Source organism: Protomyctophum bolini, assembly GCF_963924005.1.
Source record: "Protomyctophum bolini genome assembly, chromosome: 2".
Lineage (NCBI taxonomy): Eukaryota > Metazoa > Chordata > Actinopteri > Myctophiformes > Myctophidae > Protomyctophum > Protomyctophum bolini.
In genome coordinates, this window is record NC_137863.1 from 47,112,020 (window position 1) to 47,137,748 (window position 25,729).

General features: G+C 42.9%; 1 protein-coding gene across 1 annotated transcript in view; it reads left to right on the forward strand.

Annotated features, from left to right (window-relative positions):
* Positions 1 to 25,729, forward strand: part of LOC308322501 (cadherin-22-like) — a gene marked incomplete at both ends in the record, with an annotated part of 118,609 nt that overhangs the window by 51,610 nt on the left and 41,270 nt on the right. Inside the window, 4 exons of the mRNA XM_080773787.1 lie at positions 3,356 to 3,543; positions 10,452 to 10,708; positions 12,645 to 12,781; positions 23,945 to 24,066. Coding sequence (XP_080629913.1) covers positions 3,356 to 3,543; positions 10,452 to 10,708; positions 12,645 to 12,781; positions 23,945 to 24,066 — 704 coding nt within the window. The remainder of the gene's footprint in view (positions 1 to 3,355; positions 3,544 to 10,451; positions 10,709 to 12,644; positions 12,782 to 23,944; positions 24,067 to 25,729) is intronic.

Genomic DNA, 25,729 nt, shown 5'->3' on the forward strand with positions numbered 1-25,729 from the left:
AGAAGTGACTGTATTTCAGCAGAGTTGCAGTCAAACCAGTCCTGGTGACGTTTCCTTGCATGCCCAAGTGCTTCTGAGGCTGCACTGTGGATGGCGTGACACAGGTCAGGCCATTCAGTGGATTCCTCAGGGATGTTTTCAAGGTTTCCTGCAAGGAGCAGTGAATTAATGACTTTCTTCATCATACAATTCAAGTCATGCAAAATTAGCGACGACGCATATAAGCATTGCAATCTGGGAACCCATTCAGTTCATGCCTCTTTGGCGGCACGGCCTCCTCTTTTTGTTTAAAAACACAGTTTCTTAGTATAGGCTACACTTCCTCCTGGTGCAGATCTGTGTTTATTCCTGCTAACATTAGATGAAAAATTATGCACACCTACAGTGGACAGGTACGTCGGATAACTGTAGAAGTAGAGAAAAGAGGATCCCGCAAAGCTGTCTTCACTTACATAATTACATTTATTGTTTCGGTCGTTCAGGCCTTCATCAGATGATGGTCTGCCTGATCGACCGTCTGAACGACCGAAGCGCTGCTCAATAAATTTGATTCTGTAAGTGAAGACAGTGTGCGGATATCCTATCTCTATTGCTGCTAACAACAATGTTACATGTTTTAGGCAGTGGTGCTGACAGAGCTTGCTGTTAGCAGATTCTGTCTTCAGAGATTCATTGCATTTAACAATAAAAAAATAAAAAATCACATTGTCAAAGACGGGATTTTTTTGTCATTTCTAGCGATTAACAAGTATCCCGACTCCGCCAGATTGCGGCAGTATTGAGTTCACAAGTTCCCTCCTCCTGCCTGCATCTGGTCTCTCTCAAGCAGAAACGATGAACAGGAAGCAGCGGGACAAATATCTGATATCTCCATAATAATTTTGAGTCCTGTTGTGTTTACATTTGCGCTGTGGCAACAGCTACAATGTGTCACCAGTCTAGCATTGATCCCGCTTCTAGAACATATCGCGCCGGTCTGGTTTGGGCTGGAGTACATCGTCTCTGCACGAGAGAGCCCAGACTCTCCCTTCTCACAGAATTGAAATGTTGTGTGGTTTCACCAGGCTAATGAACAAGTGCTTGGCTTTCTCCTCCCGGTGGCCGTTTGGAAAATGATTAAATAGTTTGCATTGGCAAAAGTAAAGATGATGGGTCTTCTTTCACCCGCCTCTGAATTCTGCTTCCTAATTTGCAACAGAAACAGAGAGACAATTAGAGGGGTATAGTTCAGCTGGCCCCTATGGGCTCTGAGTTCTGAATGTTAGGCCTGCCCACTGTATACAGTACACTACTACAGTGATGGAGTGGTGAATTATATATTTTTTTTTACCACGGATCGCCACTGTTTGTTTATATCATCCCCCCAACATGCTTTGACATAATTTGTCCCAGAGATTTTGCTGAAGAAAGAGTCGAGAAGAGTCTTTATCTTGTGGGTCACTAACACCAATCAGGGAATGGTGTCAGCTGTGCTGACTGGCCCAAATACTGTCAGAGAATATCATTGTATATTAATGCATGTGCTGGTCCAACACTCAACCCATAACTAGCTATCAACTTCAAGTGATGGGAACTGATGTCTGGCCCAGTACATGGGACTCTAGAGAGGTCTGAATCAATATTAAAGAGAGTGACACTGATGTTTTGTTTTATCCTCACAGCTCTTGTGGTAATTATACAGATTTCGTTTAGACCCGTCAGTCCATCCCGATTTCCGATTTTATCCCGGAATTATGCGCAATAGGTACAGGGCAAAAGAAAAGTGTACTGTGATAAAAACATCAAGATAGTGTATACAATTATCAGAAAAGGGCTGCAGTATTATGGAATAATATTCCATAATAATATTAATTTCATATAACATCTACGACTCATACATTGTATTTATTTCCGTCTCTCTTTCACACTGTGTCTAAAACATTAATCTTAGGGCTAATTGCATAATTGTTGAATGACGTTCATGCCAGTTCGGTCAAGACTAATATTGACCTAATTTTTATTCAATGTATATCATTAGCCTTTTTGACCTCTCAGCCTACCTCCACATTTAATAATATATATATTTCTGCCTCTGCCATATGGAGACACACACACACACACACACACACACACACACACACACACACACACACACACATTATAATGCCAATGAATATGGCTGGTTTAATTACATGATGCAAACACAAAAGAGAAGACGCACTCAATGTACAGTATGGCACCTTTGTGTTTTGTCTAACCTCTGGCTTATGAATAAAACATTATTATTATTCCCTTTCTAAGGATGGCAATGTCGGTCCATTGGTTGCATGTCGGCCCGTCCATACCTCTCTCTCTGTCCAGTAGGGCTGACAGCTTGTTTATTTCTTTACCTCTCTACCACAGACAGTCTCATTTTAAAGTAACACAATTGCTTGTTACAGTTGGCTGAGTTGTGTCTCTTGGGGGCTCATTTCACGAAGGTTATTCGCGAGTATGTTTCTCCAAAGTGCTCTACAATTGATTGATTGATTGATTACTTTATTAGTCATGAATATAAACAACACGTGGTACAGTCAGACTCTTTGGGTGCCAAGTACGAGAGTCCTTTTTTTCTAACTGTGTATATGATGATTATGATTAGAATGTATTAGTGAATTAAAATTTCCCTTAACTTCTGTGTCAGAAGTTACAAGTGTCTTTATGTTGCTGGCTTCCATTGGAATAGTAGCCTGTCAATTTTGTAGCTGCTTGTGTGAATACAGATGCAGTTTGGAAAGCAGATCCATGCACACCTCGCAAACTGTGCAAAAGAATGTGCTTGAATATATAAACCAGTTGTTATGTTCACAGTGTTGTGAATGAACCCCGGCAGACATACTGAAAGTCTTAATACTGACATAGACTGACAGTTTAGCATATAGCACTATTAACACTCAAACCTGCCAGAGATATAGTAGTGCATAACCCCTGACAGGAACTCAATAGGAGCTGTCAGTGCCGCTAACAGCAATGGCATAATGTTATATAGTATGTTCAACATGAACTGAATTAAATTGAACTGGATGGTATGCTGTGAACATTTTGACCACAGACCTCGCTTTACTCACCCTGATCCCGTTGATCTCGTTCCTTTATTGCATTCTCTCACCCTTTCTCCCCTCTTGTTTCTTCAATTCATCTCTTTGACTCGTGATATTTATTATTTTCTGTGCCTGCTTCTTTCTTTGTCTGTTCTGTCTCATCTTCTCCACATGCACTCTCCCTCTAACCCTCACCCTCTTCCGGTCATCCACCTTTCCTCTTCTTCCTCGTAACACCTTCCATCACTTATTTATTGTCCTTTCCTCCTGTAACACTTACCCGGGTCACCAACCAGAGATGTACCAGTTTGCGGTCTCGGAGGGTGCGCCCGTGGGGACCTCGGTGGGCCGCGTCATCGCCACCGACGCCGACATGGGAGAGAACACGGACATGAGCTACCTGATCAAAGACCAAGAGGGAGGGGAGCTCTTCAAGGTCTCCACAGACCCACAGACGCAGGAGGCGGTGATCTCCGTCAAAAAGGTAAGGGTTAGCTGTTGGTCAGCGGTGCTCCATTCCTAAAGCTGTAGGGAAGTACATTTCATTACATCCAATAGTGGACCTTTTAGTCTGCTGTCATCACTAAGCAAAGCATTAGAGCTGATAGTTAGCAATTAAATGGAGCATAGCAACCTATTTTTTAACATGCTTATAGAAGAAACCTTCAAGCTACTACATTAGATAACATGACAGATGAAAGACTGTATATGCTTGAGCTAGCAGCTCTGCTTCTTATTATCAGTGGTAGTCTATCTATGTGATATGCAGACATACACTGCACGCCCACTGGGAGGTTCCATAAGCCTTCTACACAATTAGCACAGATATGTAATTGCCGCCATGATATTGATACTTGATGATGATTATGACGACTGCATATATGCGTGAAAATGGCACACACTAGAAATGTGTCTCCCTGGAAAAGGGCTGATGCCTGAGGCTGGACTCACACATGCGTTCAGCCAACGCGTCTGAAACACAAGCCGAGACTTGCGTGGTATAGTGTGGCGGCAGCGATTACAATTTAGGCATTTTAGCAGACGCTCTTAATCCAGAGCGATTTACAGTAAGCTAAAACAACACATGATACATCAGATATATAAAAATGAAAATAATAGTCGTCAAGCAAACTAAGAACCTAACATACAGTAGAATATCTGTATGAGTATACACTCATAGAGAATTTTGGCTGGTTAAAAACCGCGATGTCACCGCAACATGTCAAAGGCAGAGCAGGGCGTAATGTAAGTAGGCATGTAAAGGTATACTGTATTACCGTATTATCGTGGCATATAGTGTCATGGTATTTAATTATTTATGTATGCATAATATGTGCATTATGCTGCGTCATGCCACAATGTTTTGTTCATTAAATATACTGTAATGTTATTGGCGCATGGCAGTGTACTTTAGATCATACATGGGCAACTGGGGGCCCGGGGGCCACATGTGGCCCTCACCATCATGTAATGCGGCCCTCAGGTTAATATCCGAACATTGATCTATTATTGATTTCAGCTCATTACTAGCATTACAATGTTATTGTCTAGTTTTTTTTATGTCCAATGTATTTGTATTTCATTCATAAAGTTAACATAACTATAACTAAATGCATTTGAAAAAAAAAGAAAAAAATGGCAGGGTAGGGTAGGGTAGCGTAGGTAGGGAGGGGCAGTTGTGACGGGTGCCCCAGACAAACAAGTCAAAGGCACCGCTCACTTCACAGTGTAATTTTTTTTTTGCCGTTTTATTTAATGTTTGTCTTTAGTTCAAAGTTTGTTTAGTAAACGCATTGACAATGAATGGAACATTTACGCCATAATGTGTCGTTTACGTCATATTGTCTCTTTATTGTTAATGGCGTTTAATGTTTGTGTTGGCACCGTTTGTTTTACATCACCTAATCAACATGACTGAGTTAGACTTTAATATATTAGCGCCCCTCACTTCACACGGGTGTGATTTTTATTATTTATATTTCCTTCTTTATCGTAGGCATGCTTTTATCATGTCGGCGTCGTCGGGTTGTTATTGTTGGTTGTCATGGCTGCCAGTTCCCACCTGATGTCGTGTGTGAGCTCCGACTGCTCCAGACCGTTCTGAATAACTGCTAGCTTACATAATGTCTTGAGGCTAGGATTGAAGTCTAAGACATACAGGTTATCAGGGGTGGTGTCTCCAAAGAAGAAGACACGATCTCCCACCATGCATGCAGCGGCATATCTCATACATCGGACCCGGACCATTCCCTTGGGCTCAACCTTCTTCCAGGAGAAGGTCTCTGGACTGAATTTACACACATCAATATTGTTCCAGCCACCAAATATGTACAGCTCTCCATTGTAGGTAAATGCTGAAGAATAGCAGCGTCCTTCTAGATGAGGCGATGGTGGGCTCAGCCAGAGGTTGGTCTCTGTGTCAAACACTCTGAGGGGGTACTGATTCCCCCCGAAAGCAAACATCTTTGTCCCGATGATGGTGGCAGAGTGAAAGTATGTAGCAGTAGGTTGAGTTCCTCTGGTGTTAATTAAAGTCCAGACCAATGTGCTGGTGTCCAACTTGTACATGTCAGAAGTCCATCCAGTCAGCTTGGTGGATCCTCCATGTATAAACATGACCTTCTCCAACACACAGGCTGAGTGGTCGTACCTCTCCTCTGGAACAGTGCCAGAAACCTTGGGTTTGAACCATCTGTAGGCGTCAACACCAAATGCATAAAGCACATTGCAGTAAGGAAAGCCTCCCCAGATGTAGACTATATCTTCAACCGACACAGCTGTGTGGCCAGCGCGCCTGGATGGAACCTCTAGGTGGCGTTCTCCTCCTCTTCCTGGGCTCAGCTTCCTCCAGCATAAAGACACTGTGTTGAAGACGTTAACATCAATGTGATCACTGTCTCCTCCAAAGCAGTACAGCTTGTCCTGCAGCACCACAGCTGCATGGAGCCATCTCTCCGGTCCTCCTTTCAGACGGGCGGACCAGCGGATCATTCTAACGTCAGGCTGTTCTTGCTTCTCTGTCCCACAATGCAGTTCTGTCTCTCCGTCTCTGTCCCAGAATGCAGTTCTGTCAACCACACGCTATCTCTTATATCTCTACAGTGGTACAAACGTCATGTGACGCCTCTGGCCAATCCGTGAAGCCGGTGTGTTGCGACAGTAGTCTGTCTATCTGTGTCCGTCACTCAGGGAAAAGGCTCCAGTTTTCAGTGTGACTGGTGTGTCTATCATGGAGTAATTAAAGGATAGAGACCGAACCGGAGCGTTAGCCCCCCCCGCTATTCATTTCAGTGGAAGTTGCTCAGTGGCGTTTTGAAGCACCCGGAAGACTGCCGGAAGTACAATTATAACTCAATGGCTCGAGCAAGCGGAAGTTTAGCCTAGCCTAGCCAATCCGGGCTTACGCACACATGACGTCATGAACGTCCGTCCATTTCCATTGAAGTGCCGCAGTTCCACATTTTGCCAGTAGGTAGTGGCAGCTTCAACGTTGGATAGCCTTACTGGGGGCTTGGTGTCTATGCCATACACGGGCGACTGGGGGCTCAGGGGCCACATGCCACCCCCACCATCACGCAATCCGGCCCTCATATTGATATATTATTGATTTCAGTTAATTACTAGTATTACAATGTTATCGTCTTCTCTTTTTTTATGTCCAATGTATTTGTATTTAATTCATAAAGTTATAAGATAACTATAACTAAATCCATTTGAAATTCAATAAAACTTTTACTTCAATATTCCAATTAAAAATTGGCAAAAAAAATATTCAGGATTTCAATTCAAATATAGCAAAAATAGCTGATCTACAAGCTCAAAATGCGTCGCAATGCGACGCGTTTTGAGCTTGTAGATCGGCTACTTTTTGCTACGACATTAATATGCAATGTGGCCCCACTGGAGTGAGTGTGGAAATATTGTGGCCCTCTCTATTGTCAAAGTTGCCCACCTCTGCTTTAGATGTTCACAGAAAGTCTATCAAATATGTACAACACTATATATTCTGCAGTATATTATGGTATTTTGTGTGATATCATACAGAAAGCATTTCATGCTGTTGCATGCCTAACTGTAAGACAATAATGTCAAACGCATTTGAGTTAGCTAATGCTATATGTTATAAATATAGTACTGTATATGTGGAAAATCAAAAAGAGCGCTTGGCAGGGTTCAACACCTGCAAGCGGGTGCTAACCTCGAACGGCGAACGTTCTTCTGCCACGAACGTCAACCGTCCGCCAACAACAAAATGACTATAAAAGGCCGATCCACAAGCTTGTTTATTCCGGTGAGCGGTGCCGCTGCACAACAGAGCGGAAAATCCCCCTGAAACACAGAAACCGGAGCTATAGGTGCTAAGCTAAGTAGCTAACTGGTCCCAGTAGCTCCCAGTAGCTCTGTCCAGCCCTGGCCCCGGGTAGAAAATAATATAGAAGCCAAGACCGGAGCTACTCCGCAAATTTTATAACCTGGGCTGATCCTCTAATGTAGGCATTACTGATCTTGTCAATCCTTGAGAATCCTAGCATGCTCAATTCTCAATTTCCATAAAGGTTGTCGCTACTCATTTTTTTTTATAGATGTGAAGTCAGCTGTGACATTGCCTTTCTTTTCTTTCCAATGGTATTGGCCACAGCCTGGTGTGTTGTGAGATTAAAAAACACCTACTGTCAACTGGATTTGAGGTAGAAGCAGTCAGACTCAGCAATATCCACTTTTTTCACTTCCATTTTGTTAGCAAATCACAAAGGACTTACCCAGCATTGATAAAGGCATGCAGTTCCCAGTTTGTGCAGCTGGAGATATGGCCATTTTTACATCTTACCCAGATGTATCCAACCTGTCACTCAAATTATGTCTCGTACACACTGCCCGATATTTGCTCCGATTATGCTTTGATCGGTGAGGTTGTCCACACCCACAACACCAGAGGGAGTGAAACAAACCATGTACAACCCAGATTCGGCACAAACAAGGGACTAAATTATTTTCGCTCCTATGCCACCAAAATGTGGAACGCCCTACCAACAGTCATTAAGACATGTGAATCCCTTGACTCCTTCAAAACCGCTCTCAAAGGGCACCTACGGATGGCTGCAATTCGAAACTGGCCTCTGTAAAACCTGATTCCTCCCCCACCCCACCCCCCCCCCCCCTTTTTTCCCCTCACTGTATATGTATCTTTTCCCTTTTTGCTTATATATGATGAATTCCTGTTCTGTTCTTTAACTACATAGAAGTATCTATTTGTATGTCTCTATATGTTTTGATGAATTGAAAAATGTGGACCCTGTTGTAAACAAGTGTAATGCTTAATTGGGTCGTCCACTCACAGTTGACAGTCTCTGTATTGAGTTTGTGCTTGAAATGTACTGTAATTCTACAAACTGTTAATCAATATTTCAATCAATCAATCAATTGCTCGCTGTGTGTGAAAGGCTCTGCAAAAAGATATAGCGCCGATAAAAGTGCTCGCCGACGCCTTCTGGAGCGTTGCTGAATGTCAAGCAAGTTTCATATTTGGCTCTGTCGCCGACTGGACCTCGTACAGTATGAAATGGGTCGCGATCGCGTCCCGAGAAGTCCTGTATTACAGCCAATGAGAGCACAGGACAGCTGTGCTCACTGCTCACCGCACTGCTGTCTGTCTGTCTGTCTGTCTGTCTGTCTGTCGGTCGTGTCGACTGTATCGATAGATGATCAGATGATAATATATAACCATTATTCCTTGGGTAAATCCCTGTCCTGTGTCGTACATGGTAGCATTAGCCCAATGTTGCTGTTAAATAAACCATAAGCAAATCATTTCACTTGAATAATGTTGATAAAACCGCATCGGAACAAACTTTTGGACCTCGTATGTTCTCTCTCTCTCTCTCTCTGTGTGTGTGTGTGTGTGTGTGTGTGTGTACGGAGAGAGACGGAGAGTTATTTCATGAAAATCAAGATTTAACGTCCTGTCTCACTGCATCACACGTAGGCTACAGTGCTACACTACACGCTGTCACAAACATGCCGTGTAGCCTGGCTATTCCTGTGTGTGTGGCATGCAGAGAGAGAGAGAGAGGGCCGTCCTCTGTGTCGGTCTGTGTAGCTTAGGCTATTCCTGTGTGTGTGGCGTGCAGAGAGAGAGAGGGGGGCGTCCTCTGTGTCGGTCTCGCGCTCGTATCACGGCATCCTGCACGTGTGTGAGATGTAAAAATGATTAAAGAAAAACAAATGAATATCGGGTCTAGTCTGCGACCAATCGTTCAGCGTGAAAGCCACAAGGATATAATGACAGACGATTAAAAAAAAAAGACTCCTGCAGTGTGAAATACATCACGATCTGATGACTCGCCGACAACTTTAAAACTCCTACAGTGTGTATAGGGTCCATTACACACAGTTCTGCATGTGAAGGGCTGCAGATGGATTGACCTTCAGCTCAAGAAGGGAAATAATTGAATCACACAACCTAATTTTCTCTAGTGTTGTCTTTAAGGCAGCCGTCATGCATTGTATTGGATGTATTGTTTGCAGCCTTGGTGGAAATCTAGCAGGTTTCACTGAGGGGACAATTGGCCATCTGTAAACAGCAAGGTTAGCCATTTAGCAAGGTACTGTATATTGGCCAGGCAACTGCAGGCTAGTGGTAAACGACATTGTTACTGTTTTTCGCGTTGTTAATGTCAAAATCGATTTTTGGATTTTACTCTGTGAATCATTGCAGAAATATCAATGAAGAGAATGAGGATGCTTATTGACCTTCTACTGTAAGAAGCAAATACTTTCCAGCATTTCACAAGTTAGATGTACAATTTACAAAAAGGGATTTTCAGAATAGTTGTGATCCTGCTCTCTTTTGCATCTGTCAATGAATTATAGGCCGCACATGCAGCCTCTGGCAAGGTTAATGTTCCATTCAGACCTCTGGAAATGTGTTGACATCTATTTAGCCTATATTATTTTCAGAACAATAGCTCTCAAAAGTGATACTGAATCAGAACATTTTTATTTTCTTCCACAGTATGCCGATAATTAGAACGATCACAGGCCATCTTCCAAAGGACGTCTTAAAAACAATATGCTGTAGTCAGGGGTCAGGACCTGCATGTTTGGATCATGGAACCATATTTATGGGTTGTGGGTAAACATTACAGTTTCTCTAGAACAGTCTGCTCACACCGCCAGCGATTTTTTTGCTGTTTTTAGTACTAATCTTTCAAGACCCACAGAACATTTTGCTCCATGAGTCCTTGGTGTCTCCACCTTGCTTCATTCATCTCCAGGCCCTGGACTCCACACGACCCCCTCCTTGATTTCTCCACCTTGTTTCATTCATCTCCAGGCCCTGGACTCCACACGACCCCCTCCTTGATTTCTCCACCTTGTTTCATTCATCTCCAGGCCCTGGACTTTGAGAGCAAGCGCACACACAACGTGGTGGTGGAGGCGGTGAACAAGCACGCGGACCCTCGCTTCGTGGACCTGGGCTCCTTCCGGGACCAGACCATCGTGCGGGTGAGCGTGTCGGACGAGGACGAGCCGCCCGCCTTCCGTCCGGCAGAGGGCGCCGTCATGGAGGTGCAGGAGGACGCCAAGGTGGGAGCGCTGGTCGGGACGGTCACCGCCAAGGACCCCGATGTGGTGAACGCACCTGTCAGGTACTGTACCACCAAGGACCCCGATGTGGTGAACGCACCTGTCAGGTACTGTACAGAACGCACCTGTCAGGTACTGTGCAGAACGCACCTGTCAGGTACTGTACAGAACGCATATATATGTCTCTGTACTGCCTCCCCCTGGCCAGCCAGGGCACCTGATGGAGGGGAAAGGATCTGGTTGGAATAATGTGTTCCTTCCACTTGCTACGTCCAACCGGGGGAAACTCCCCTCTGTCAGGTGAAAAGAAGTGGCATTCTGAGTAGTATTGATATAGTGGGTGACGGGAGTTTCCCTGTCTCTCCAGCTCTTTAGATCAATATCCTGTGTCCTGTATTTAGTACCATATTGACCTAAATCGTTCCAAAGTACTGTAGCAGACCTAAGCTTGTAGATCGGCTACTTTCAAATAGCCTAAGTATAAAATAGTGCTTAACTGGTACAGTTTTGTAATAATAATCAAAATACTTAAGTAAAATATTTTAATACAGTACGTATTACATACATACTCGTTTAACACCCCAAGCGACATAAACGGAGTTCTCCGTCCTATCAATTAGTAACGCCCAGCGCTCAGGACGGAGATTGATCAAAAGGACGGAGATTATTTTTCAAAACCGATCGCATCGCTCCACAGGCTGGGAAAGTCTGTTGCGCAACATTCAATGTTATTTTCCGGTGATCCGGTCATAGAAAATGCCCCCCCCCCCCCCCCATTTTAGCCGACGAGATCGAAAATCTTAAAACGTGAATAACTCTTGAACTAAAACATTCCGTCCAATTCTAAGAAAAGATTGTGTTAGACGGCCCATTGCGGTCCCGTCGCTATAGTCGCGGTAGAATTAATCATATCTCCCGTTGTTTGTCGATCGCATCGAGAGTGTTTTGGCTACATCAAGCTACTTCAGCCACATGCGGGATAGCATCCAGTCCGTCGCTAAATGTGCTCCGCTGCTATAAATCGATGGGCGATCTGATTTAGTGGAATAAATAACCCCAGGCGTTCGGGGTGTTAACATACTTGTTCCACCGCTGGACACAACTGAGAGAGTGGATAACTCCACCGCAAAAAAACGTGCACAGCGCCACTAGAGAGAGAGAACAGATATTAGAGCTGCACTGTTGTTGACTACGCTGTGGACTGTGTTTCAAGTGTTGAAAACATCACTCCTCTCAAATTAATGGTATTGATGCTGTTGGCATTCTCTTTATTAATAATACTACAATATAACTCTAGCTGTCATACGATGTCTGCGGGGGTGGTGTGACTGTGAGGAGCCTTTGTGGGAGAGAGATCTAAAAAGCTGCCGTTGCCCTCGCTGGTTTAGGTTTAGGTTTAGGGTTTCTGTCAGCCAGAATACTGTAGTAGAAAGGAGAAAATTGGACAGTGGAAATAAAAAGAAAACCGGGTTTTCTGCAGACTTCCCGATGATTTTGCCAGAGCGCACTTTTGACATTTTAAAGTCTACTTTCTTGCTCCGGGGTGGGCAGTGAGTAACTAGCAGGGTTGCACACACTGTCATAGCTTTCCAATAAACGCACTGTAAGAGATGATTATTGTTATCCATTTCTTTGGTGGATATGTTTTTTTCCTCTCTCTATCTTTCTTCTCCCCCCACCCTCCCTCTCTCTCTCTCTCTCTCTCTCTCTCTCTCTCTCTATCTCTCTCTCTCTCTCTCTCTCTCTCTCTCTCTCTCTCTCTCTCTCTCTCTCTCTCTCTCTCTCATCATTAAATATTTTAATTGCTCCCGCTCAAAGTAACCTGATATCAACTCTGTCAGTCCATAGATAACCTCTTTGTTTGTCACAGTGAACGAAAGGAGAGCCCAAAAATAATTATAAGTGAGAAGAAAAGAAAAAGGACTGTATTCATTAAATGTCGCAGAATTGTGCTCCTCATGCTTTACTCTCTGTGTGTCTCTCTGTCTCCGGTTGCAGGTTTTCCATTGATCACAGCACGGACCAGGAGAAGATCTTCCACATTGATCCCGTAACGGGTGCCATCACTCTGGACAAGGTCTTGGATCGAGAGACTGCAGGCTGGCACAACATCACAGTGACTGCAGTGGAAGCAGGTGAGAGACTGCAGGCTGACAGGCACAACATCACAGTGACTGCAGTGGAAGCAGGTGAGAGACTGCAGGCTGACAGGCACAACATCACAGTGACTGCAGTGGAAGCAGGTGCATCACCTGTAGAGCTTAGTGAACAGAGGCAGTCAGTAGGATTATACGTCCCCTGTCAATCATACTGTACTGGTCAGGCCGACCTGTTAGAGCCACCCTCAAAGGCTTCCTTTTTCTTTTTTAGTTTCATACACATTTATGCAAAATATGGGCCACCAATTGATAAGATTTACGATGCAAGTCCGATGGACTTGCAGACAGTGGTGGAAAGTAACTGCATTTATGTATTAAGTACTGTAGGCCTACTTAAAGTACAACTTTGAGGTATTTGTACTTTACTTGAGTATTTCCAACACTTTTACTTCTTCTTATGTAGTGGAGTCACTACATTCCAGAGGCAAATACAATTATTTGAAAACATTAGATACTAGTTACTTTGTAGATTTTGATTATCATTACAAAACATACACTAACAACTTACAAGCTCAAGATTTGTTTCGCAATGTGAGGCTGTGAGCTTATTAAATAGTTTTATACATTTGAAAACTTGAAATAGGACATTCTGCACAATGAGTACTTTTACTTGTAGTATTTAAGTACATTTTGATGCCAATACATGTGTATTTAATATTGCAGTATTGATATTTTTACTTGAGCAAAACATTTGAGTACCTTTCCTACTGTACCACTACTTGTATTCTACTAACTGGGTTCGTAACTCTCAGTCTCTCAGCTGGGGACTCCCAGGCTGGAACCCCCTCAAGGGCCCCCTGGGGGTCCTGGTATCCCTCAGTGAGAACCAGTGTGTTCGAGCCACCATCAAAGTCCTCCCCTATAGTGACTCCATCATTTTACAGCAGTACAGCCACGCACTGTTCTTTTGGGCATTTGAGCGCATTGAGAACAGACAGCAGCACAAAATGTTTATTGAGATGAAAGTTCCTACTCCCCAGTCCCCACACAGTGACAGCACTCCATGTTTACGCACAGACAGACAGACAGACAGAATATTCTGTAGGTTACACGGTTTTTATGTAAGCAATTGATAAATGTACTAGTCCTCATTTCGACCAGGGCTTCAGTCTCTTCATTCGACCACGTCTATCCTTTATAGCTCTATGGTCTATCCACGGTAACGGGACATCTTTGCACTGTAAAATATGCCCTCTCCGTCTCCAACTGTGTTTAGCTCCTCACCCGCCACATTGTTTGCTTAATTTCCTTTATTTGCTGCGGATGCATTCCCACCTGCACCGAATCGTAATCAAGTGCGATTGGAAGTGAAGCGAAACCCCCGTTTTTGGTCGAAGTAGAATGCGGTTCTTTGATGCGCATTAGGATTCGAATGATGCTTCACATCTGCCAAACAAAGAACACTCTCCGTCAATGTGTAGCAGGATTCGTTTTAAACTCAGTAAAGCTATCTGGTGTGAAGGTCACCTTAGACACAGTAAAACGGGTCCATTCGGTACATTTTCAGAGTTATACATTCTGTGGCGTGATGTTACGGTGAATGAAACCCAGCTGCACATCAGGTGAATCAAGGTTGGGATATGCAGCTGCTGTACGCTCCCCTCCCACACTCTGTTAGACTCAACAGGGATTCTCACTTCTTTTTTTGACATGTAGGCCAGAGTCGGTGTGTGTGGCCTTATAGCCTTGGTCACGCCTCCAGGTCTCAAGTTAATACGTAAGACCTGGTAATTAAGACGTGCAAAATAGCACCGTTTACAAAGGAAACTAATGTGCATTTGCATCTTGACAAATGTAACACATTAGAAAACAGTAATGTTAATGCATTCCAAACGCACGTTGCACAACTAGTTAGTCAGTGCCCAAGTGATCCACTAATTAGCAAACAAAATGAAAAACAACATTTATTAAATGTAAATCTGGCAGGTGAATGTGCTCCTCATGCCTCCTGGCTTAAATCGTTCGATGGAGAAAATCAAGGAAAAGCCCACGCACAACTTATGGGAATGGCTCTGAGGGGGATTATGTTACATTTAAAATCTCAAAAAGTAAAGCTGGTTAAAGCACGCAGACTCACTGCCTGCCAAGTCATTGCACCTGTCGAATCAAGCGTCCAAACACTTTCTGACTCGAGCTGCCAAAATAGCCAGCAGCTTCCCCGGGGCGGTTCTACACATGGACCACGTAGACGGTCACCCTAGGGCGCCCCCTGCAGGGGAGACACCCAATTCAATTCAATTTCAATTCAAAGGGCTTTATTGGCATGAGAAAACATACGTTTACATTGCCAAAGCAGAAAGAACAATACAACAATACAGCAATACAATCAAAACAAAAATTATGTACTTTGAAGGTCAGAATCTTCAATAGATCAACTTCTGTGTACCAAGATAACTCGATGCAGGTATAGTGCAGGAATATACACTGCAGGAAAGACACCCACTGGAAAATAAGGGTCACTGATTTGAAAATATAATGGAACAGGAACACGAATAAAATAAACCATTCCATAATGCAATGGTTAGATGTTCTTCATGCGAGCACATTGTATATGTCTGTAGCCTACTGTGTAGGCCGGGGCATGGCGTTGAGTCTTTCCTACAGTAATCAATAACTACATGAACCTAGCTATGCTTACCTAGGGATTTGTAGTTTGGGCAATTTTTGGCAAAGATATTTTGTAGAGGGGAAAAAAGGAGGGCGGCAATGGAAAGTGTCTAGGGTTTAATTGGTTAATACATCATTGTAGCATATAGATTCAATATGTAATGCAATATTCTGCTGGTGTTACAGTATATGGCATCCGTCTTTCTGGAAGAGGAGAAAGAAAACATTGTTGTTTCTCTTGACTTGTGAGTGGAAACAATCCTGTGATCTGACTTGATCTTCCTGGATAGTTTTGTCAGAGTGAACAATGCAGTAACTCTAGAGCTGCTGCGGCATTCGCAGTAAACGTGACGTGTGTGTGTGTGTGTGTGTGTGTGTGTGTCTGTGGGTGTGCATGCGTGCGTGCGTGCGTGCGTGTGCGAGCACGTGTGTGTGCGTGTGTAAATGTGTGCATGCGTGCACACGGGCATCCATGTGCGATTGTGCATGGAAGGATTGCTGTATGTAATTCTCTACCTTTATGCAATCTCGAAGGAGTGGATGTAGTGATTTGGGGATTGTATGTAATGCAAAAGAGATTGCATTCTGCATTGTAATAGTTCCCCTGCTCAACACCAGGTGAGAGAGAGTGCACGATGAAATGGAGCACTTTTTCTTCCCCTGAATTCCGCACGTCTCTTGGTTCTTTTTTACCATCCCATGTAGCCACGGATACAATAGATTCATGCAAGCAATAAAATGCCACAGTAGCCCCTCAGCAAAACATTTTCGAATGGAATTTTAAATTAGTTTTGTGAGGCATACATTTAGAGCCATAATTCAAGACAAATGTGTTCTTTTGTATTCCTCTTTATGCTTGTCATGACTGTAGGCACATTTTAATGTTAATTGGCTGTCAGACACACAAACACAAGGGCGCACACATGCATACACGCACGCACATACACACACACACAGACACACGTGCGCGCGCTTCCAATATTGAGCATAAACACAAGCCTGTACTTGACAGATAAAGCCTCTCGCACTGTCATTTGAAGGAAACTTCCAGACAAGCCTCGGAGTCATTGGTTGATTCCATCGGAATTACAATTACAATCCTGTATGTGCCTGCGTTGCTTATCGGCAAGTCTGCAACTTGCTCATTGAGTCCAGAGTGTGCTATGAGCAGCGAGAGAGAGAGAGAGAGAGAGAGAGAGAGAGAGAGAGAGAGAGAGAGAGTGAAGGAAGGCGTGTGTGGGAGAAAGAGAAGTGAAGCAGTACAGTAGAAGAATATTTTTTGACAGAAAGGCTTAATTTTCTCCATAGTGATTTTGTTATTTTAGAGTATTTTTCTTATTTTATTCATAGTAGAGCTCAGCCATTATAAGCCTGCAGAGCCAAGAGGTCAGGGTGACACCCTGAGCTCTTGGCTACTTTCCAATTGGCCCTTTGAACACCTGTGGTGCAGGTGAATAATTAGGGATTGTGCCACAGAGTCGTGTAGTTTTAACGACACCCTGAGGGTGTTGGAAAGTAGCCAATACGCACACACGCACGTGCGTGCGTGCACGCACAGACACACACGTGCACGCACACACATGCACATGCACACTCCCAGCTTAGAGGCCAAGGAAAAACCTTTGCCCTGCATTTTTCACAATCGCCTCCACAAGGAAGCCGACTTATGTAAAACAATTTTTTTGATATTGCTCCTTCAGATTTCATCCAAATTGTCGGTACACATGATCTCTATATTCATGTGATCAAGACAGATCGGTTAGAATTTTTTGTATTTTTGGTATCCCATCCTATATTACTCCTACAAATGTATTCCAATCAGCACATACATCCGTACACATTATCTCTATAGTCATGTGATCAAGGCGGATCCGATTTTTCATATTCCATCTTGATTGGTGAATTCCAAACATTGCCGGCCCACAAGACCTGTGCTTCGAGGAACTCAAAGTACATGAATTCTGGACTTTTACTTGTCGCAGAGTATTTCTATATTACAGTATTGATACTTTTACTTGAGTAAAAACATGTGAGTACCTTTTCCAACCACTGCTTGTTCCTCTCCCTGCCAGGGAACAAAATGCTTCCTGTGTAATGCATGGTTGTCTCCTTTACTGCAGGGGTTCTCAACCCGTGGGTCGCGACCCCTCTGGGGGTCGCCAAATTATTTTGGGGGGCCCCCAAATTATTACAAAATAAATAAATAAACTGAATGGCTGGAAAATGGAAATGAAAAGTTTACATAATATAGTACATGCATACACCTTCCCTAATGATTATATTCAGTATTTATTTATGGTTTATTGTCTCTATTATTAAGGTTATTGTAGCAGTCAATTTATATTAGGGGTCGGGAGGGAGGCGGGGCGGGGGTCCCGAGACATTGCTAAAGCATTTCCGGGTGTCCGGATAAGGGTTAAGAACCCCTGCTTTACTGCGAGCCACCGTACTGCATGGTTGTCTCCTTTACTGCTCTGTCACGAGCCACAGTACTCCTAGTACAAAGCAGCCTTAAGTGTTGCCACTCCCCATATAAACCTATTGCATCATGGACACCCGTCGATGCGATCGTGACAGAATAAAGAAGTTGTTGACCATAATGAAACGGCTCCTTTTTGAGGAGGATATATCTATTATCCAGAGGATCATGTGGGGATCAACCTGGAGATCTTTCAGCTTAGAGCAGAGGATGTGAGGCTGCATGCCGTTGAAAGCCGAGGAAAGGTCCCCAAATAGTCATAGCCTGTGGCTGTGCCCCCCCCCCCCCCCCCCTATTAGTGTAATTACTTTAAAAAGAGGAAAATATCAACAATAGCCTATCAAAGAGCTCACAACACAACTTGCAGAGCTTTTATTTGCTAGATTAATAATTTATTTTAACTAAATTGTTTAAATATATTTTAAATGATTTTATATATGCATTTGTTTCTTCTCCTTTCCAATTGGCCCCTTTGACTGCCCCCTGGGGGCTGTAGTCGCCTCTTTGAAAGCCTGTGGACTAATGGTTTGCAAACCAAACTGTCCCACTGGGACGATAAAGACTGTCAAATCTGCCAATCCACATGAGCTCATCAACAGCTCTCAGCTGGTGCGGAGGATGAGGTCAAACCTCCATGTGTAGTTTTGAAGTGTTTTATGTACAGTATACCTCGTAGCCTACGTACATTTGAGTGTTAGCTGGGATTCATTTGGCTGTGTTGCTTCTCATGAGAGACATGGAGTGCCACTGCAACGCGTCCATTAAGTTCCTGGCACTTAAAGCTATATGAAGAGCAACTCATTGACTTTTACATTAATTTGGTCCCATTGTGGAAATTCATAAACACTTACTGACATAGAAATAGCTGAATTGCCATTACATTATCAAGTCACATAGCACATTTCATTATGACAAGTGCAGACTCAATGTGCTTTAAAAAATAATAAAATGCAAAATTCACCAGTGACACAAATTTAACACAATTACATGATTAACATGCAATAATGAATTAATAAAAAGAAAGTCGAGTTTTTAAAAATAACTACACACTCTAAACCTAGCTGAAAGTTTGTGAGAATAGCCCTGTAACACCCAGCGTTGCAATAGTACAACATATTTTAATTAATTATTATTATTTTGTTAAACGTCATCATTGATGTTCATTGCAATGCCATTGGTCATGATATTTGCATACCCCCCAGAGGCTGAAATTCACACAAATTAAAAATATCTGGACAATTTAGATTTTTTTAACCTATGACCTTTGACCTTTAACCCTGATAAAAGTAAGTAAATTAACTAATATGTTTTTTTGTGATCATTAGAATGTCTAGAACATGTTTTATTCATTATTATGAAAGATATCCCCCAAATGTAAATTATTAATTTATTATTATTATTTAAATAATTATTATAAATGTTCATAAAATTTGCATAATTTCCTCTGATAAGTCCTAGTTGAAAGAGTGGTGGCACTCGGAAATAGTTCGTATAGGTATAGGTGTAATGGACAAATGGTGAGCAGGCAAGGCCACCGGCCAGGCTGACCCCGGACAAGGCAGAGGATTTCGGTTTACAGTTTTAATTGGTGTGTGTGCTGTACAAAGGGAATATACAATGCTTGGCATCAGTAAACATAAATAGCAGTTAAATCCAATAACTTCAATAGTAAATAATATTCATATCATGAAAGAATTAATATCCCAATAAGTCATGATCATCAATAATGTAGGCCTAATGTGTAGGATGAAAGCATCAAGGGCAGCCTATATATACACAATATCAAACACCTACACAATACACACTAACTAACACACATACATAAACACACATGTGTGAACACACATGTGTGATGCAGTTAGGCAGGCCAAACACTAGGTCTATTAGTCCACAGTTCAATTCAATGAACCATTAAGGAAATAAACAACTCAAAGGACTGCTGGTCATAGTATAAACAATATACACAGTGAGTCCATGATCGGTGATTATGGCAATGAATAACAGTTGGGTTTCCAGAGGCTTTCTGACTCACGTTTGGTTCGTGGACGCACACAGTTGGAGGGTGAAGAGAGAGATGGTGCTGGAGTTTGGTAGACAACAAGCCGGTGTGGTGAAGCATGCATGAATGAGTGACTGCACCTAGTCCTATTTGTAGCCTCCCACACCTGTGTGCAGTGAGCAAGCTGCCAGCCACTCAGCCTTGATTGAAGGATTGGCAGGGAGGCTCCATGGGCCTCCCTGGGACCTTTTCACACTAGTAGTACTGAATTTGGCACACTTATAAAAAATGTCTGTAATACTGCGTAGTCGGTGCATGACTGGGCTGTCTGGGCTATAACTCGAAAATATCTCTCTCAATAAATCCCACTGTTGGAAATATCTTGTCATATTAATACTATTTATTAACTCTCATTTCACTGATAGTCTATGCAATGTCGCCCCCATAGGATCTATTTATGAATTGCAGCCTGGTTAAAAGCACTCAGAGCTCGAAGGTTTTTTTTTAAATGAATTAGAAACGAATGGTTCGGATGTTCGCTCGAAAATTCCTGCCGAAGTTTGAGTCCTAAAAACAGGGCTAGGGTACAGCCTTAGTGCACGCATCCGCCTGGGTGACGGCAGACTGCTGGGCGAGCTCTGTTGCTTCTGGCATGGGGGGGTCAGATAAACATATGGAATGAATTCTGTACTGGCCATATATGGAGTGTGTCTTGAATGTACAGGGTTTGATGAGGTCAGATCAACATATGGAATGTCAGAACAGGTCAGCTCCATATATGGAGATCTAAGGGTGGCAGCGGGGGAAGTGTCTTGAGTGTACAGGGTTTGATGAGGGCCCATGTATGTTTTGGGCTTGTTGAGAACTGCCGGGCGTGGCTGCACTAATAACCTTTAACCGTCTAGGGTTTGAATGGACAGGTCAATATGATATCAGTCAAAAGGGAGACAGACATCAAAGAGGAAGGACAGGTGGGGTGGGGTGGGATCAACATGTCAGAACAGGTCAGCACCATATATGGAGATGGAGTCATGATGTCACGAGACGTGCCCATACATGTATAATTATGGAGGTGTGCTGTGACACACGTAAATGCAGGTTTTCATAGTAAATACGACCTACAGTCGCAACTAATACAAAATGTTTCCACCACCGATTACATCTGATGATTATCAATGTTCGCGCTGTCCCGGCGGGGTCCGCGCAGCTGCAACATACAGCATGAGGAGTTAATTTAGAAGAAGAAGAAAAGAGATATTTGGCACTGGAGGAGCTCTCTGTCCATTTATATTCCTGCTGCTCAGGGAGGGAAAAAACTAAACTAAACAAAACAGTCTATTAAAAAAAAAACCTGCATTGATTATGCTATTAGCTGAGACCAGGATTCCCATTAGGTGCTGCTGGGCTGCTCTGTACAGTTAGATAGGGAAAGACTATTACTCCATTGCTCTGCCAATTCTGTGCGCGCGTGCATACGTGCATGCGTACGTGCGCGCTCGAGCGCATGTGTGCACGGCTGCACGTGTGCGTGCGTGTATCTTGCAACATTTGGTCTGGCTATGTCAATTGGCAACAATCTCTTATGGCTAATACATTAACGCATGACCTCATCACTCGCGGTTAAACACCTGTTTTCTCTGAAGTCGTACAACCGCGTAAAAATCTCACTACGCTCTGCTCGGCTTTCTGACTGACCACCTCTAGTCTGTCTATTTCTATACTGACCACCTCTAGTCTGTCTGCCTGTCTGTCTATTTCTATAGCAGTCAGAAGGGCTGACTGGTTGGATGTTTCAACCTCTTTTTTGTTTCGCCATTTTTTAAATGTGTGTCTGTCACCATGTGTGACGCTATAATCTGTTTGCTGTGTATCCGTTGGCCTGTACTTGCTTGTGCTTGTTGTCAGTATGTGTTCAGTCAGCCTTGCGCGTCTTCGGCCTGACTCACACCTTTACAACAGCCTGATGTATGCTTGTTGTATGAGATGCAAAAGCTGATGCAAGCTCTCAATGCATTTCCAATACAACATTTGTGTTGTATGAGGGGAGAGGGGGGGCAGTCGAAACACAGCCAAAAGCCGTACAACACAAATGTTGTGTCAAACCATGTGACTTCCATTGGAAATGCATTGGGGCAAGATGTATCACACCCTTTGTGTATACATCTAGCATGCATCAATGTTGTATGCTAGATCGAAAGGTGGGAGTCGGGCCTTCCTCTTCATGCACTCTGTACGTGTGTATTCAGTGGTGTGAAGTGTCTAAGTACATTTACTATTTTGAGGAATTTGTTCTTTACTTGAGTATTTCTAAATACGACACATTGTGAGCTTGTAGATCTGCTATTTTCAAAATATTGTATTTTATTTAAGTAGCCTACATTTTGTTACCAATTCTTTTGTACTTTTACTCAAGTACATTTTGAATAGCGGGACTATTACTTGTAGTATTTCAGTATTGATACTTTTACTTAAGTAAAACATTTGAGTACTTTTCCCCACCACTGTGTATATTACAGTATGTGCCCGTTTCCCTATTTCTGTGATCCATGACTTATAGGCCTACTTAGTTGTGCGCCAGAGATGTGCACGTGTTGTGAGCTTGTAGATCGGCTTTTTCTTTATGCATGCCACCCACGCTCAACTGTGTGCAGTTAAGTATTACCCAGGCGTCATCCTCTCGGTTTGAAAGTGCTACTCAAAGTGCATTAAGTACATTAACCGCATGGTAACAGCTGCTGGTTGTACACATAAACTATGCTGTAATTAGCCAGCATATCTACACCCTGTGGTTATTGCAATTAGGGGGTGATCGCACATAAAGAAAGTAGATAACTTATTTGGAGGAGAATGGGTCCTCTATTTAAATCTCTGCTCCCTCGTTCTCTTGCTCCTGTTGTCAGACATAATCATGCTGATTAACAATGGGAATTAAGATTCAAGGAGTAGTACAGAGCAAATTTGAAGTGGGTTTTAATTGTGTTAATTAGGCAATATTCTTGCCTCCTATGTTTAAGATTGTAGCCACAGCTTTGAGGCTGTCGCGTGTGTTAACTAACTTCATTCTATTATTGCACAAATTTTTATATTAAAATAAAAAGGTACAACATAATGGTGACATTTATTTGTCATTAGCATTCAAACCAAGAGGTGCCTGTTCTTGCACTTCAACTACTTAAACAGCCATACTATTTTCTCCATTATTGGATGTTAAGGCCCGGGGAGTGGAAATGGTGTCACTCGTTGAGTCGTTGCCAAGTTGTAGAACAACAGTAGAAATGAAGTTGCTGGCGTGGGGGATCCAGGCTTTTTATCCTGCATGGCTAGGAGGTGAATCTCACAGATTGCAGCTTTAAGGTTTGTCTAGAAAGTGATTGAGGTCATGGATAGAACTTTGGTTCCAAGTAAAAGTACAAATACCTCCAAATTGTCTTCTGTAGTTAACCAGACTATGATGTATCATTGTCTTCTCTAGCCCATTGACGCCTGGTGCAACGTATACGTTGTTCTACCCTTGATGCCGGCGCACTCTCTGTGTCTCATCAGCTATTGCTATGTACATGTAGCAACATAACTATTAAAAAAAAATCATCAGAATTTGAAGGTTTTCAGAAACCTTAGGTCAGGCCCTAGAAGGCGTTCCCAGATTCGGCCTCAGGCATCAATGGGCTAGATAGCAGACCATGATGTCCCATTGTCTTCTGTAGATAACCAGACCATGATGTCTCATTGTCTTCTGTAGATAACCAGACCATGATGTCTCATTGTCCTCTGTAGATAACCAGACCATGATGTCTCATTGTCTTCTGTAGATAACCAGACCATGATGTCCCATTGTCTTCTCTAGTTAACCAGACCATGATGTCTCATTGTCTTCTCTAGATAACCAGACCATGATGTCCCATTGTCTTCTCTAGATAACCAGACCATGATGTCCCATTGTCTTCTCTAGATAACCAGACCATGATGTCTCATTGTCTTCTGTAGATAACCAGACCATGATGTCCCATTGTCTTCTCTAGATAACCAGACCATGATGTCTCATTGTCTTCTCTAGATAACCAGACCATGATGTCCCACTCAGTGGTCAGTATCCGTATCCTGGACGTGAATGACAATCCTCCAGAACTGGCAACACCATATGAAGCTTCCATCTGTGAAGACGCCAAGCCTGGTCAGGTAGGCTTTTCAAAATGGTCCGGAAACAGAATCACGATCGCTTTGTGAGCTCTTTGTCCTAGCCTTTGGTTCCTGTATGTCAAAGATTCAAGGACTGAATAAGAGTAAAATTGTTTGATTTGGATTCCTCAGCACATCCTTGTAGTTGCAATAGTAAAACTACAGTAAATTGTAAATATAATAATAATATAATAACATAGTCAAAGTGAGGTAGGCAGTAGGCACTATATTTTTAGCCATGTTTGATATACTTTGTTTTGTCACATTAACTCGGGTCAGCGTCATTATTCTGATGGAGCGTTGGTCCGACTCGCCCCATTACTAGGCAGCTCAACAGTGCCACTTTAGGTCACCGAGCGGTATTGCCGTATTCAAGCCGACATACAGAGACATACATTTATACGGACACACATACCTGTTCATTGGAGTGGTTAGGCACGGCAAAAAAATAATAATAGCAGTTCTAGATCGTCAAATCTTTCACACATTCGTGTGACACTGTAATATGACAAACATGCAACATTGAAACATGGAAATACACGGTTTGGTGAAGATAACACGTCTATGGTATGTATCCACCTCTGATAAATCATTTCAGACGTTGTACTTCCACCAGGGTCTTGCCAGGTACTGGTGTTTGTAGAGCAATCACCTTGTCATTGATATTCCTTCTTCTTTTGTTTTCTTCCTACTACGACAGCCAATCACCATGCCTCGCCTCGCTTGTCTGAACTGTTTCATTATGGCAAGCTGCTGGTTTGGCTCTTTTTTCAATTGGACAGCATGATCTATCTGACACTTTGTTCCAGAGGCAATTTAGAAACTCTGCCGTTGGGCGCAGGAAGGCACAAATTTCCAAAGTGTACTGGTGTGGTGTAAAATTACTAAGTACATTTACTTAAGTACTGCAGTTAAGTACAATTTTGAGGTACTTTTTTTAGGCTACTTTACTGGAGTATTTCCAATTTCTAATACTTTTACTTATACTCCACTACATCTCAGATCCAACTAGTTAAAGTGCCAATCGGCACAGGTCTCCACCAGGGCAGGTCAGGTTGTGGCCTCCTGTTGGCGCTGCGTGTATAATTTCACGGAAATTGCACACTGTGTTTGTGATTTGTGGCATTCTTTCGAAACGGCCCAATCGTGTGAGCTTTGGAAGCCAATCTTAGCCAATCAGGATGGAAGATGGGAAATGGTGCTGCTCCGTGTTGATCACATGACTATGGAGATATAGTGTATACCGAATTGTGTGATGCATGGATAAAATGTGTACGAGTAATCTACAGAAATGTGTTTTGCCTAAATCGGCCTCATGGTGGCGCTATAACAGGCCAATGAGGAATATTTGGGGCAGAGGTTCGTCGTTGGCATCCAGGGAGTGTGTTTGCAAAGTTTGCCATGGATCGGGCCAACGGTGCCGGAGATTAGCTGATAACGGACGGACGGACGGACGGACGGACGGTCACACACACGGACACACGTGTGTCTCTCCCTCCATGCCTTCGGCCTGGTGGAGACAAATATTGTACTTTTACTCCACTACATTTATTTGAAAACATTAGTTACTAGTTACTTTATAGTTCACACTTGTAAAAGAGACTCAATGTGTTTTTTAACTGGTTAAATAAATAAAATAAAATAGATTTTGATTTTGATTTTG